This window comes from Patiria miniata, unplaced genomic scaffold (assembly GCF_015706575.1).
Source record: "Patiria miniata isolate m_02_andy unplaced genomic scaffold, ASM1570657v1 HiC_scaffold_28, whole genome shotgun sequence".
Classification (NCBI taxonomy): Eukaryota; Metazoa; Echinodermata; class Asteroidea; order Valvatida; family Asterinidae; genus Patiria; species Patiria miniata.
Window position 1 is genome coordinate 1,025,764 of NW_024037067.1, and position 12,272 is coordinate 1,038,035.

A 12,272-nucleotide genomic window follows, 5' to 3' on the forward strand; every position below is an offset into this window, starting at 1 on the left:
TCGGGGATTTTTTTTTGTTTCGGTTGCTTTTGAGCCTATTTATGTATATGCCTAGGCCTAGGCGTCAAGCAGGGGCGGCGAAACGGGGGGGGGGGGGGGCCTGATTTACCAAAGTCGAAGTCGAAAATTTTTTTTCTTAAACTGTTAAAGCGCTCCTCTGGTGCAGACAAGACCTGGGAGCAGTGTCGTAAATCCGTGACGGTAAGGGAAGGGGGTGGGGGGGGGGGGGGATTGGGGATGACCGTACGGCAAAATCCTAAAATTGCCCGGTCGTGGAAATTCAAAAAGGGGGTGGGGTGGGGAGGGGGGGACCACTGACCTCTATTTTAATAGAGATCTCTATTTTAATAGAGATCAGTGGGGGGGGGGGGGGGGGGGGCTGATGATTGCAAATGGTGGCTGATGACTGCAAATGGTGCCCGACTAAACTTAGTGCAAATATATGGGAGTCCAGATCGAGAGGCCACATAAAGCTTATTCTCGACCACAACCCCATCTAAAAACACGTTAAAATTGTGCAGCAGCAGGATTCCAGTCAAACCAGCGAGTTTGGCGGTTTTGAGACATCATCTTTCATTGAAAAATTTGGCTACGGCGACACGCGCGCATAACCAGAAACCAGAGACTTTTTTTTTTTGGCCTTATGTCCCTCGTCCCTTTTCTTACGAACCGTGGAGGATAAGGGGATGAGTAGCACCAACATAGATCTCAATTATCTTTGCTCCGTTTCTGGTTTAAATACTTTTAAAAAAGATTTAGCTTCACACAAACAAACAAAGTCCACACACCGTAATTGACATTCGTTTTAGGGAGAGAAAAAGGAAAGAGAGGGGCATGCTCCAAACATGCTCCAAACCATGACCAGAGAATGTATAATGCAGTAGCCTAGATATTCTCTCTCTCTTTTTTAAAATAATAATTATTATTGTCAGTTGTGCGTTTCAAAGTTGCACGACCCCCCCCCCGTCCCGCCCCGCCCCGCCCTCCGGCCGTGCACATAATTATTTAGTGTTCCATAATTTAGCGTTGGCGCCCTCTATGTCGAGATATCCGACGAAAAACGAAGACGCTGTCTGCGCAGGTTTGTCTACAAAAAGTAGATTCTTTTTTGCAGTGTTTGGTTGAAGATCATGTCTTTTGTGTCTTTCATTGACTATTATCAGTGTCATTTATCAGCGGAATCAATCTTCATGTTCCTAATTACATCAGGAGACAGAAAACATGCAGAGACGTTGTCGATGGCCCGCAATCCCATTCGGTGCAAAGATACAACACCGTGAGTGTCACTTTGTCAGTGATTGACATGCACAGTATGCAGTACAGTACAGTGCATCATGTAAGTACGGTGTCAGTGGTCGGTCCAATTGCAATGTAGGCCTCCTGTACGTACGTTTTACTACTGATGAGCTGTAATTGTCAGAAATGGATGGATTTTGGGGGGTGGAGCAACAATAGAACGCACTGAAGTCAAACTGGATGATGATGCCTAGCGGCGATATCCAGTCAAGTTTCTGAGATTCTGAGATTCTGAGTATAAACATAAGGGTAATCTAGCTGGAGTTACCCAGCCCTGAGTTTTATCATTGGGTTGTCTATATTAGGGCTGGAGCGCATTTTTCTCAAAACTTGTAGTATTTGCAAAAAAAAATTGAAAAATGTTCAATTTTGCCCCCATTACACACTAATTGCAACTGCAACTCACCCCAAACTTGCCTGGAATAACCATTACACAGGTCCTTGAAGTAAAAAACGATCCACGATGAAGATTCAGCCTCCAATTGCAGTGAAAACAGGAGGAATAACCGCTAACTTGACAACCTTGCTGGATTGGCCAGGACCGCTATTGGTTTGTGCACAAAAAAAATTGTGTACAATGAATGGCGGTCGATTACCATGCACGTACAGCTCGCTGGTACTAGGCGTTTTTGCGGTCGGTGCATGACGTGACGCGGAAGCGTAATACCCGATGACTGTTTCATGCATTAATAAGAGGTTCACTCGCATCACAGTGCGGTACTGGAACGGCAACCGTCGAGTTGGCCGGCTATCGTGCATTCATAGTGCAGTGTTACTGCCGTTCCAGTACCGGTTATTCCTCCTGTTTTCACTGCAATTGGAGGCTGAATCTTCATCGTGGATCGTTTTTTACTTCAAGGACCTGTGTAATGGTTATTCCAGGCAAGTTTGGGGTGAGTTGCAGTTGCAATTAGTGTGTAATGGGGACAAAATTGAACATTTTTCAATTTTTTTTGCAAATACTACAAGTTTTGAGAAAAATGCGCTCCAGCCCTAATAGACAACCCAATGATAAAACTCAGGGCTGGGTAACTCCAGCTAAGGGTAATCCTTACTTTTAGGACACCTCTATTTTGTACGAGTTCTGTTCAAAACTGACTTTTGCAGATGACTGTCCAGTACCAAAGTGACTTTTGCAGGCTAAAGAATTCTTTTTTCTTCAGACAAACTCATTTTAGTTATAATTTTGAAAGCACTTTCAAAGAAAAAGTGACTTTCCTACCTTTTCGTGCAGTTCGCCATCTTGCTTTTTAAATCTATTTTCTGTTTGTCATCGTCCCCTCATAAATCAAAACCCTGCCCTCTTTCTACAAAATCAAACCTGCTGATATTCAAGAGGTGTCATTGCCAACTGTTCAAATGTGCCAAGAAATACCAGAATGTCACTTTTGAGTGTCATTTAGTCAGCTGTTTTGGTGAGTCTTTTAACTTTATATAGGAAAGGGGTCCTAAAAGTAAGGATTACCAACATAAGATAGTGGATATTTTGCCGGAGGTAATGACGGCAAACTAACGTTTACTAAAGGTTTGCCGGCGGCAATCCATATCACCAGAGGGCGCTGTACTCTTTAAGATAGGGTTGAGTTATAAGATGTATTAAATTCCTACCAGAAGTTGAGTAGCGCGTTTGGTGTGGTGGTTAAGCAAAGGCCTTAGTCAGCAGGATGACACGGGTTCGATTCCGATCCCTGCCACATTTAAAAGGTTTTTTTTCCCACCCCCAAATAAATAAGAATATTCTTCTTTTATTATTTTAACATGTCTCAAACATTTTATTGCAAAGTATGACATTTTCTTTTTCAGATTTGTGGCTCTGGAGGATTTTTTTTGAAGAGAAATAAAGTCCGAAATTATAAAATGGTCTGAATCCCATCTTGTGAATATGGTCGTGTTCCCTAACGTGGCGCACTTCGAAGCTTACCCGACTTTCCTCATGTAGTGTTGCCAAACCTCTTTGTTGACAAACCTCAAATTCATGCAGTAAAATACTAATACTTTTACCTTATTAATGCTTGCTATTTAACCTCTGTGAACAATTTCGGTTTCCTGAAATTTAATCCGAAATTCAAAAACGGTGCCATCTGGAAATTGGGCACAAATTGGCGGGGTGTTCCCTAATGTGGCGCACTTGAATAAATCGCGGAAAATTCCAAATTAACATTTAAGAATTTCTGTAAACTTGATAAATTCTGATAAATAATTATTATCTCTACTTACATACCCAGCCAGATGTTTGTCAGAAAATTATTTTCTTATTTTTCGGGGCATTTTAAAGGGTTCACTTTGCTACGGGTAATGAACTTGCGATTTATGAACAGGAGTGTTTAGAACTTGATGAAATTTCACTTTCTGTGAAATCTCAGTTAAAACTTTTGCTCTAGGTAGGCGCTACAGGCGAAAAATCAAAGTGCGCCACGTTGGGGGCCGCGCCACGTTAGGGTACATCAACAATATGAGGTTACAACGATAATATTGGCATGGAGCCAGACTAAAATTTGTCACCGGAAAATGTTTAAGTACAAAAAAACAGTAACTGCGCATGTTCAGTGCATATCCGGCAAACTAACGTTTACTAAAGGTTTGCCGTCTCCGGCAAAATACCCACTGCCTAAACATAACGCTAGGATCATCCTAGCCCCATAAATGTGGCCTATTTACTGGACTACCTCCGTAAACATAGGCCACACATCCATGTACAAAAACGTGTCGCACTTTGCCAAATGTTGATTTTCACATTTAGGCTTAGTTTGTAGGTTTTTTTTGCTTTAGAAGCATACTCACCCTCTTTATACGCTAATCAGAAAGTGCTGCCTTTTTCAGATGTCTATTTTTCGTGAAATTTCCAGATTCATTTGCACACGTTTGCGTATCAAAATTTCATGTTGAAATTTCACAAAAATTAGACATCTGAAAAAGGCAGCACTTTCTGATTAGCCTATAAAGAGGTTGAGTATGCTTCTAAAGCAAAAAAACCCCACAAACTAAGCCTAAATGTGAAAATTAAAATTTGACAAAGTGCGACACGTTTTTGTACATGTGGAAGTGTGGCCTATGTTTATGGAGGTAGTCTAGTAAATAGGCCACATTTATGGGGCTAGGATCATCCTAGCTAGTGCTGCAGCCGAACCACCGAACCGAACTAAAAAGCCAAACTTGGCCTTCTGAACCGACCCAAACCAAACCGAACCGGAAAAGTTCGGCAAGTTTTTGTTGATAGGGCCTAGCACTAGGAATGCTAATGCTTGCAATGAAAGGGCAAAATTAAGGTGATTGTGTAGTAGTGTAGGGTATGGAGGTTCAAAAGTGGACATCTGCTTTTCTGCCAACAGAATACCAGAAAAGCAGATTGAACGTTTTGTTAAAGTGCATTTTTCTACTTTTTGGGGGTTTTTTTGCTACCAGAAAAGCAGATTGAACGTTTTGCTAAAATGCATTTTTCTACTTGTCTGGATTCCTAAGAATCGTTTTACTCTTTGCCCTTCACTTGCGGTTCAAAATGGGACATCTACTTTTCTGCTATCAGAAAGGCAGATTGAAAGTTTTGTCACGGTGGTTCAAAAAGTGGCCATCTGCTTTTCTGCTTCAGAAACTGAGCAGATTGAACGTTCCCGAACGCAACTATGCCAATCTAGTACCCACCAAAAAATGGACAGTTCCAAGTGACTGTGCCTCCATCGTAACGTCATCACAGCTATTGTATTCCCGAATCTCCATCCAATCCACAGACCGTTTTACGCGCGCAGCCAGGCAATGAAGACTTTCTCACGCTTCACACAGGTAATTGACACCAGTGGAGCTCACGATACCGGAACTCCACGGTAAAAGTCAGCTTACACAAAGAAACCAAATTGGAGGAAAAAATTCCTTTTCATTATGCCGACAGTGCTCTCTCTAACACTTCTTAGGAATCTAGAAAACCTATTCCTGGCGAAGGAACACCTTTTACGATTATTACTCCTGGAATGTATGGCGATCGGAAAGATAAATCCCCGTTTTTTTATGCTCGAGAAATCTGGGAAATGAAGACAGGAAAAAATTCCCAGTAATTGTATAAATTATACCTTGAATCTAACATTAAAATTACAAGTAGCCAATGGAAAATTCCCCTAAAAATAGAAGCACAGATATTTTCTACATCATGCGCTATGCACGTGGCGTTTGTTAGTACAATAATTACTTCACACTATTCTTATATATTCAACGTTGTTGTTGTTGTTTTTTTCAATTTTTTTTTATCGGTAATTTTTATTGTACAATACAAATAACACAATCAACCAACCAACAAACAAAACAGCGAGGTTCTAAGCTTATACCGACCAGCGGCGTAGACGGGGTTCTGACCGTGGGGGGCTGGATTTTACAGTTTCTATTACTCCCGATAACCATGGTGAACAAATTTCCAGTGTTGGGGGGGGGGGGGGGGGCTACTGGGGGCCGACAATTTTTATGGTGTGGGATGCGTGCTCCCCATGGCCTCTGACTTTTCCGGTAACACCGTAACATTTTGGGGTAAAACAGTTAAGAGGTTAAGTTTTTAACCAATCAAAGACAATTTGGGGGAAAAATGAAAATTTTTGAATGACTGTTGTACGTGGGTTTGTGTCGAGGGACATAATTATTTGTGGTGCGCAGAGTACACACCTGCGGAGTTTCACAATCAAAATCAAGGGCGATTAGAAGTTGTGTACAAAACCAATAGGAGCAGTTGCAACTGCAACTGTAACATCCAGCGCTGCCTCCCCCTTCCTTCCCCTATGGTGAGAACCCTGGCTACGCCGCTGGTCAATGTAGGCTTAAAACATCGCTGTTTGTTTGTTGCTTGGTTTGTTGTGTTATTTCTATTATATGAAGTAATTATTGTACTAAGCATGCAAATGTCACATTCACGTGTCGCATGATGTTGAAAAATATCCATGCTTCCATTAGTTCCAAGGGAATATTTTTTCATTGGCTGCTTGTAATTTTAATGTTAGATTCAAGGCATAATTTACAAAATTACTGGAATTGTTTCCCCGTCTGTCCCGATTTCTCGAGCGTAAAAAATGGGGATTTATCTTTCTGATCCCCGTTATGGTCGTGGAAGGTGTTCGCCAGGAATAGGTTTTTTTCTGCATTTATAATCAAAGAGAAGCATTAGCGACAGCAGTCGGCATAATCAAAAGGACTTTTCCCCGCCGAGTCTTGAGCTCCAATGTGTCAATCACCAGTGTGAAGCATGAGAAAGTCTTCATTGCCTGGCTACGCGCATAAAACGATCCGTGGATTGGACGGAGATTCGGGCATAAGCTGTGATGATGTAACGACGGAGGCTGAGTCACTGGGAACCGTCCATTTTTTTTGGGTGGGTACTTTATGCATGTATTGGCATAGTTGCGTTCAGGAACGTTCAATCTGCTCAGTTTCTGAAGCAGAAAAGCAGATGGCCACTTTTTGAACCACTGTGACAAAACGTTCAATCTGCTTTTCTGGTAGCAGAAAAGCAGATGTCCCATTTTGAACCGCCAGTGAAGGGCAAAAAGTAAAATATGCTTTTCTGGTAGCAGAAAAGCAGACAAGTCAAAAAATGCATTTTAGCAAAACGTTCAATCTGCTTTTCTGGTAGCAAAAAAACAGAAAAGTAGAAAAATGCACCTTAATAAAATGTTCAATCTGCTTTTCTGATATTCTGATAGCAGAAAAGCATAGATGTCCACTTTTGAACCTCCATAGTAGGGCCCCTGTTTTGTTTCGATCAAATTAGAATCAACAATTTTTTTTACAACTAAAAAATGACATTGTCAACCTAAAGCAGACTTCTCTCTATGTTATGACACCTTTTTGGTAATTTTTGAACATTGTTGGGGGGGGGGTAGAAATTATGATTTTCCTAAGCGGTTTGCGGGCCCGTTGATTGATGACATGCAGCACGACTTGTGTGCTCACGGGATCGCGCGGTGATTGCCATCTTTATTTTCGTGTTGCGTTTTGTCATTGTCATCGCCATTTTACCCCCAAATTTCCGTCAAAAATTCAAAACCCTGCCCTTTATCTATTACCCTTTACCTGTATGTTCTTAATGTCGCCAACTAATTTGGTAGGTCAAATAATTTAAAAGTGGATTTTGTTCCCTTATAGGAACCAGGCCCGTAGGTACACGATCGCCAAAATTAAAGTGCACAGATGATTGAATTTACCGTGTTGACAGGTCACCGCATTCATCTTCGTTATTTGCAGTGTTCTACTTCTAGCCAGGCATACAATGTACAATAGGATATCGGGCCATGGACATGTACGTTATGTAAGAACCGATGTTTGGAGAAAAAAAATCGAACCACAACCGAACCGAACCGAACCAAACTTTGAGGATCAGTTGCAGCACTGCATGATACTTTGGGCGTCCTACACCAATCATCAAAATGAGGCGACATCACCATACTACATTTGTATACTCATTACATACCATACTCATTTGCAAGCCAAAATCGATCACTATTTTTCATCACATTTCTTTTTAAAGTGGGCCCAAAATGCAGCCTGATATAGGCCTATCAGAAATAAAACACAAATATGTATTCCAATGGGAACTAGTATGTTTTTCAAAAATATAGGAACAGATAATTTGGCAGAACATCGTAAGCCTGTCCCTGTAGACTTGCAGACAAGTCACTAGACTATCCGTGAATAGCCATATGCATCTATACTTTGTATTGTGGAACAACGCGATATGCGATAGCGCAACATGGGAACAAAACTGGACAAATTATTGACTTTATTTCAAGGCCACCTGTCCCGCAATGCCGAAACTGTCGCTTTCCATCAGGTGTAATTTTTGAATTGAAATTTGACTTTATTTAGTAATAAGTACATGTATATATCGTTCTGTTCATTTTTGAGAATGGCCCCAAAAGCTAGAGCCCCTTATATGTGAAAAATCAGTCTGAAGTTGAGCCCCATTTTGAGATGGACTATTTCGGCTTAAAAATATGCGATATTTTCCCAGCTTTTTTTACGTGATTGAGAGACGTAAACAAATTATGATGATGACCAATAACATGTTGAAATCGCCCCATAATACCTTCTGATCAGCATAAACCCGAAGAACGATCGTTTGTAGGTACCTGTATAGTAAAGAGACAGGCTGGTGGTTATTCTGGCGATTGATAGTTGCTGGTCCTGTTTCTATAAATATAAGAGAACAAAAATTAATTGTTTAGGTTTTTGGACTCGCCAAACTCGTTACTATGCTGTGCATCAGATACACAACGTATGGCCACACAGCGATAAAGACTAATTTTGAAATCTGTTATCCTGTTGTTCACATGATTATCGCTTTGGAAGCTATGTACATGTACTTTATATCTTGTTAATAAGCAGGGAAAATCAAGAGTTCTAAGTGCATAACTGATGACCTCAAGGAAATTTAGCATACATCGCTGTGCAACTCACCATACGGAGAAGTCCAGTATTTGAAACATATTCATACTCATAGGGCCAGTCTGCCCCATTGCGTATATGTATGCAGGTTGTACCAATTGCAAGCTGCGTTGCATCGGTATTTGCTTAGTTTTCACGTGTTCCGGTCACCGGTACTAGATATCTTGTGTTATTCAAATGCCAGCGCATTGGGCCGGGTTGTTTTCATGCAACAAGCATTATAATTGCAAGGTAAATTGTACCAGTGTACTTGGTCAGTGCACGTTAGTGCTGTATGCGGCATGTAATGGACGATTAATTTAAACTAGAAGCAGTATAAACGCTACTGCTAACCTAGCCCATAGCAGTAACTGCTTGGTGTGGTAAACTGATACATACATGATCAACAGTTGACAATTGGTGGTTGACACTGGTTGTGCAGAATTATGAATGCATCTAGATAGGAACAGTTCATTATATTGCTGATTGTTTTACAGAATGTCAAATTTGTCTTTCTAAGTTTGGTTTTACCAATTTTTGTTTTGTTTTGAAACAGTGATGAGGAGATATAACCAGAAAGCACAGTGACGGTATTTGGTTGCGGATGGTCTAATGTACTATCGCCACAATGTCCTACATCAGTGTAAGGAAAAAGGCAATTGTTGCTCTCCTGTGTCTGGCGTCCTTCACCGTGGGTTGCATTCTGACCACCAAACTAAACTCAAAGACGTCTTTCCAATTTCCGGCGGCTGTGGCCTCGCTGCCCAATTTGAGCAAGAGGATACGAGGACAGCATGTCAAGGCCGACAGCGGGAATAACGTCACGGAATCCAGACAAGAGGATTGGATGGGCCCGGGAGAAGCTCTCGTCAATGATATCGCAAAGACATTCTTCACCCAAAACGAAACAGATATTTTTGAAGACTATGCTTACGAATTGGAAACAAAACCACCGGCAGCCAAAACCCATCCAGTGGCCCAGCGTGTGTCCAAGAATAACTATTATGTTGAAGTTCCAGACCCCCGGGCAGGCTTCCTTCTGAAGAAGGTCATCAGCAAACTGCCCAGTGATGTTGTGAGGTCAGTTAGGATGGAAAACAGGATTTTAGGTGATCCACATTTATACCAAAAATCTCCTGTGCCTTTTGCCCATAAATCACCCATACGAAATGTCCAGGAGAAATGGGCGGCGTTTATCCAAGGCATGAATGAGTTGGGCTATGAGCAGCGACTTCCGGTCATCATCAACATAGGCGTCAAAAAGAGCGGGACAAACGCCTTTGGCTTTTTCATCTCCCAGCATCCGCAGATTGCCCACTCCATCGGCAACGAGGTCCACTACTTTGACTGGAACTACGACAAGGGCATTGAGTACTACCGCTCCCGCATGATGTTCTCCAAGGCCAACCAGTTCAGCTTTGAAAAAACACCTCGGTACTTTGTCACGCCGGACGCGCCCAGGAAAATCTTGAAGGACCTCCCAGGCCATGTCAAATTTGTGATTTGTGTGCGGGACCCTGTGGAACGCGCCAAGTCGGAATTCAGGCATGAAGAGGAGTTGGGGATGCGCCGCGGCGTGTCGGACAAAGCCAAAGTCAGAACGCAGGCAAAATCCGAAACCCCGACCTCGCAAGGTAAGAAATTTGAACAAACAGTACTCGATATGAACGGCCAAGTGAATGCATCCAACGACATAGTCAGAACCAGCATGTACTCCAAGCACTTTCAAAATTGGCTGGAGACCTTCCCTCGCAATCGATTCTACATTTTGAGCGACGAGCGGGTGAATAAAGACATCTACGGGGAAATGAAAAATGTTGAGAAGTTTCTCGGTTTAAAGCCATTCTTCAAGAAGGACATGTTCTACTACAACAGGGAGATCCATGCTCCTTGTATGAAAGTTGAGCCCAGACCCTGCCCAGCTAAGAGCACACCAGGCTTTCTGCCCAAGGCAGACCCCAGCCCAGAGGTCGTTGAAAAACTGAGGGATTTCTATCGTCCGTATAATCAAGAATTTGAAAAGCTTACCCAGATGAAATTCTCATGGACAAATCTATGAATCAGAGTTTTGATTTTTTTTTTTAAGATGGTGCATGAAATATTGTTAGTTTATAATTCTTTTGAATCCTTTTCGTTCTTTTGCTCATAATAGATACTTTATATGATCTACTCCCCACACAATGTCACGTACAAATGTACATGTAGCCCCTGAAACAGGGAATTACTTTTGTTGATGTATTTTCATGCTCTTCCTTGTTCTCGGACAAGTTGATTTTGTATAAATTTTCAATTTGTATGTTTTATTTTGGGTTCCTCTTTTTTTTGCTTTGGGCAGCTGTGACCCTCTGAAAAAAAGTTTGCTCTTATGTTGGGTTGCAGCCTGGAATTATTGTTGGGCCTGAATTATTGTTGCGTTGTAAATAATTCAAACTTTGTTTAGTCCATAACTAATACTGTACATGGGGGATTTTATCCATTAATGCTTCATTCAGAAGCAAATAACTTTTGTATTGCTTGAAAGTAGCAATTTTAAAGTAAATGTCTATATTTTTCGGAGTGAAACTGAAATAGGCCTACATGTGAGAGCAACTTTTAAAATTGAAAACATAACTATAACTATTGAATTAAAAAGTAACTGCATTTTCGGTCCCCACAAATACCTCGTACAGTCGAGTGTACATGTATGTCCCCACAGCTACGGAACAAGACATCGTGGCCATGTTTCATGTAAACAAACACGGGGCTTCATTTCTAGGCCAGTGGTAACAAATCGTGCATTTGTTTACAAGTTACTCATGTGTGCTTATTGTACCATATATGAAAGATGTATGTAAAATAGTATAAAATATATTCGTAATAAGCTTTGGCTTTTTTAAAATTAATTTGGCTTTTTTAAAATCTTATTATAACTACTTTTTGTTCTCACGGTGCTTTTACTTTGCTTTTGAGTTTTGACAGAACAAAATGTTATTGAAATTGAATCTTTACATAGGTTAACCCTAACTCCCTAGGCATTTTTGCTAGGATGTAGCCTCAATCCTGCAAAATCCTCCAATTGGCCTCATGGAAAAATAGCATATAGCCTCAATCCTGCAAATTCCTCCGCTATTTCTTGAATATGGTTCATGGAGGGATGACCACTGCCTGAATCCTGCAAAATCCTCCGGCTATGTCTGTCAATAGGCTGAGGCAGAGGCAGTGACATCCTGGAGCAGTGCGGAGGATGTCAAGTAATAATCAAGGACTAAATTTATGCACGGCTGAGCATAAACAACACAAGGTCCGGCCCAAGACCTTGACACAGTGCGTACTCCGAAATCAGCAACGCACTTTTGCCATGTAACCTCAATCCTGCAAATTCCTCCAATTTGCAAAAAGGATTTTGGAGGATTCAGGGCGGTTAGGGTTAAATTAATAATGGCTATTGCATTGTACATAACTACTGAAATTCCTTATATGTATGCTTTTATGGACAAGTTAGTTTTGGTCAATTGTGAGATGAGAACATTTTTTTTTAAACCTGAAGTATTTTATGTTCTTTAGTTAGTAATGTGAAGTATTCTTCCAACATGTCCAAGACAGGG

General features: G+C 41.2%; 1 protein-coding gene across 4 annotated transcripts; it reads left to right on the forward strand.

Moving 5' to 3' along the window:
• Window positions 1–1,044: 1,044 nt before the first annotated feature.
• On the forward strand, window positions 1,045–11,570 carry LOC119734924 (heparan sulfate glucosamine 3-O-sulfotransferase 2-like). 4 transcript variants are annotated; one of them, XM_038208560.1, is made up of 3 exons: window positions 1,049–1,081; window positions 1,210–1,336; window positions 9,245–11,570. In XM_038208560.1, the coding sequence occupies exon 3, from the start codon at window positions 9,317–9,319 to the stop codon at window positions 10,745–10,747; it is 1,431 nt and encodes a 476-aa protein (XP_038064488.1). In that variant the 5' UTR covers window positions 1,049–1,081; window positions 1,210–1,336; window positions 9,245–9,316; the 3' UTR covers window positions 10,748–11,570. The 4 variants fall into 4 exon arrangements, with proteins under 4 accessions (XP_038064490.1, XP_038064488.1, XP_038064487.1 ...); XM_038208562.1 differs by lacking the exon at window positions 1,210–1,336 and having other exon boundaries at window positions 1,045–1,081; XM_038208559.1 differs by having other exon boundaries at window positions 1,049–1,336.
• The last annotated feature ends 702 nt before the right edge of the window (window positions 11,571–12,272 follow it).

Excerpts from the sequence above, each read along its gene's own strand:
- LOC119734924 (XM_038208562.1), top strand. The coding sequence starts at position 9,317 with ATGTCCTACATCAGTGTAAGGAAAAAGGCAATTGTTGCTCTCCTGTGT.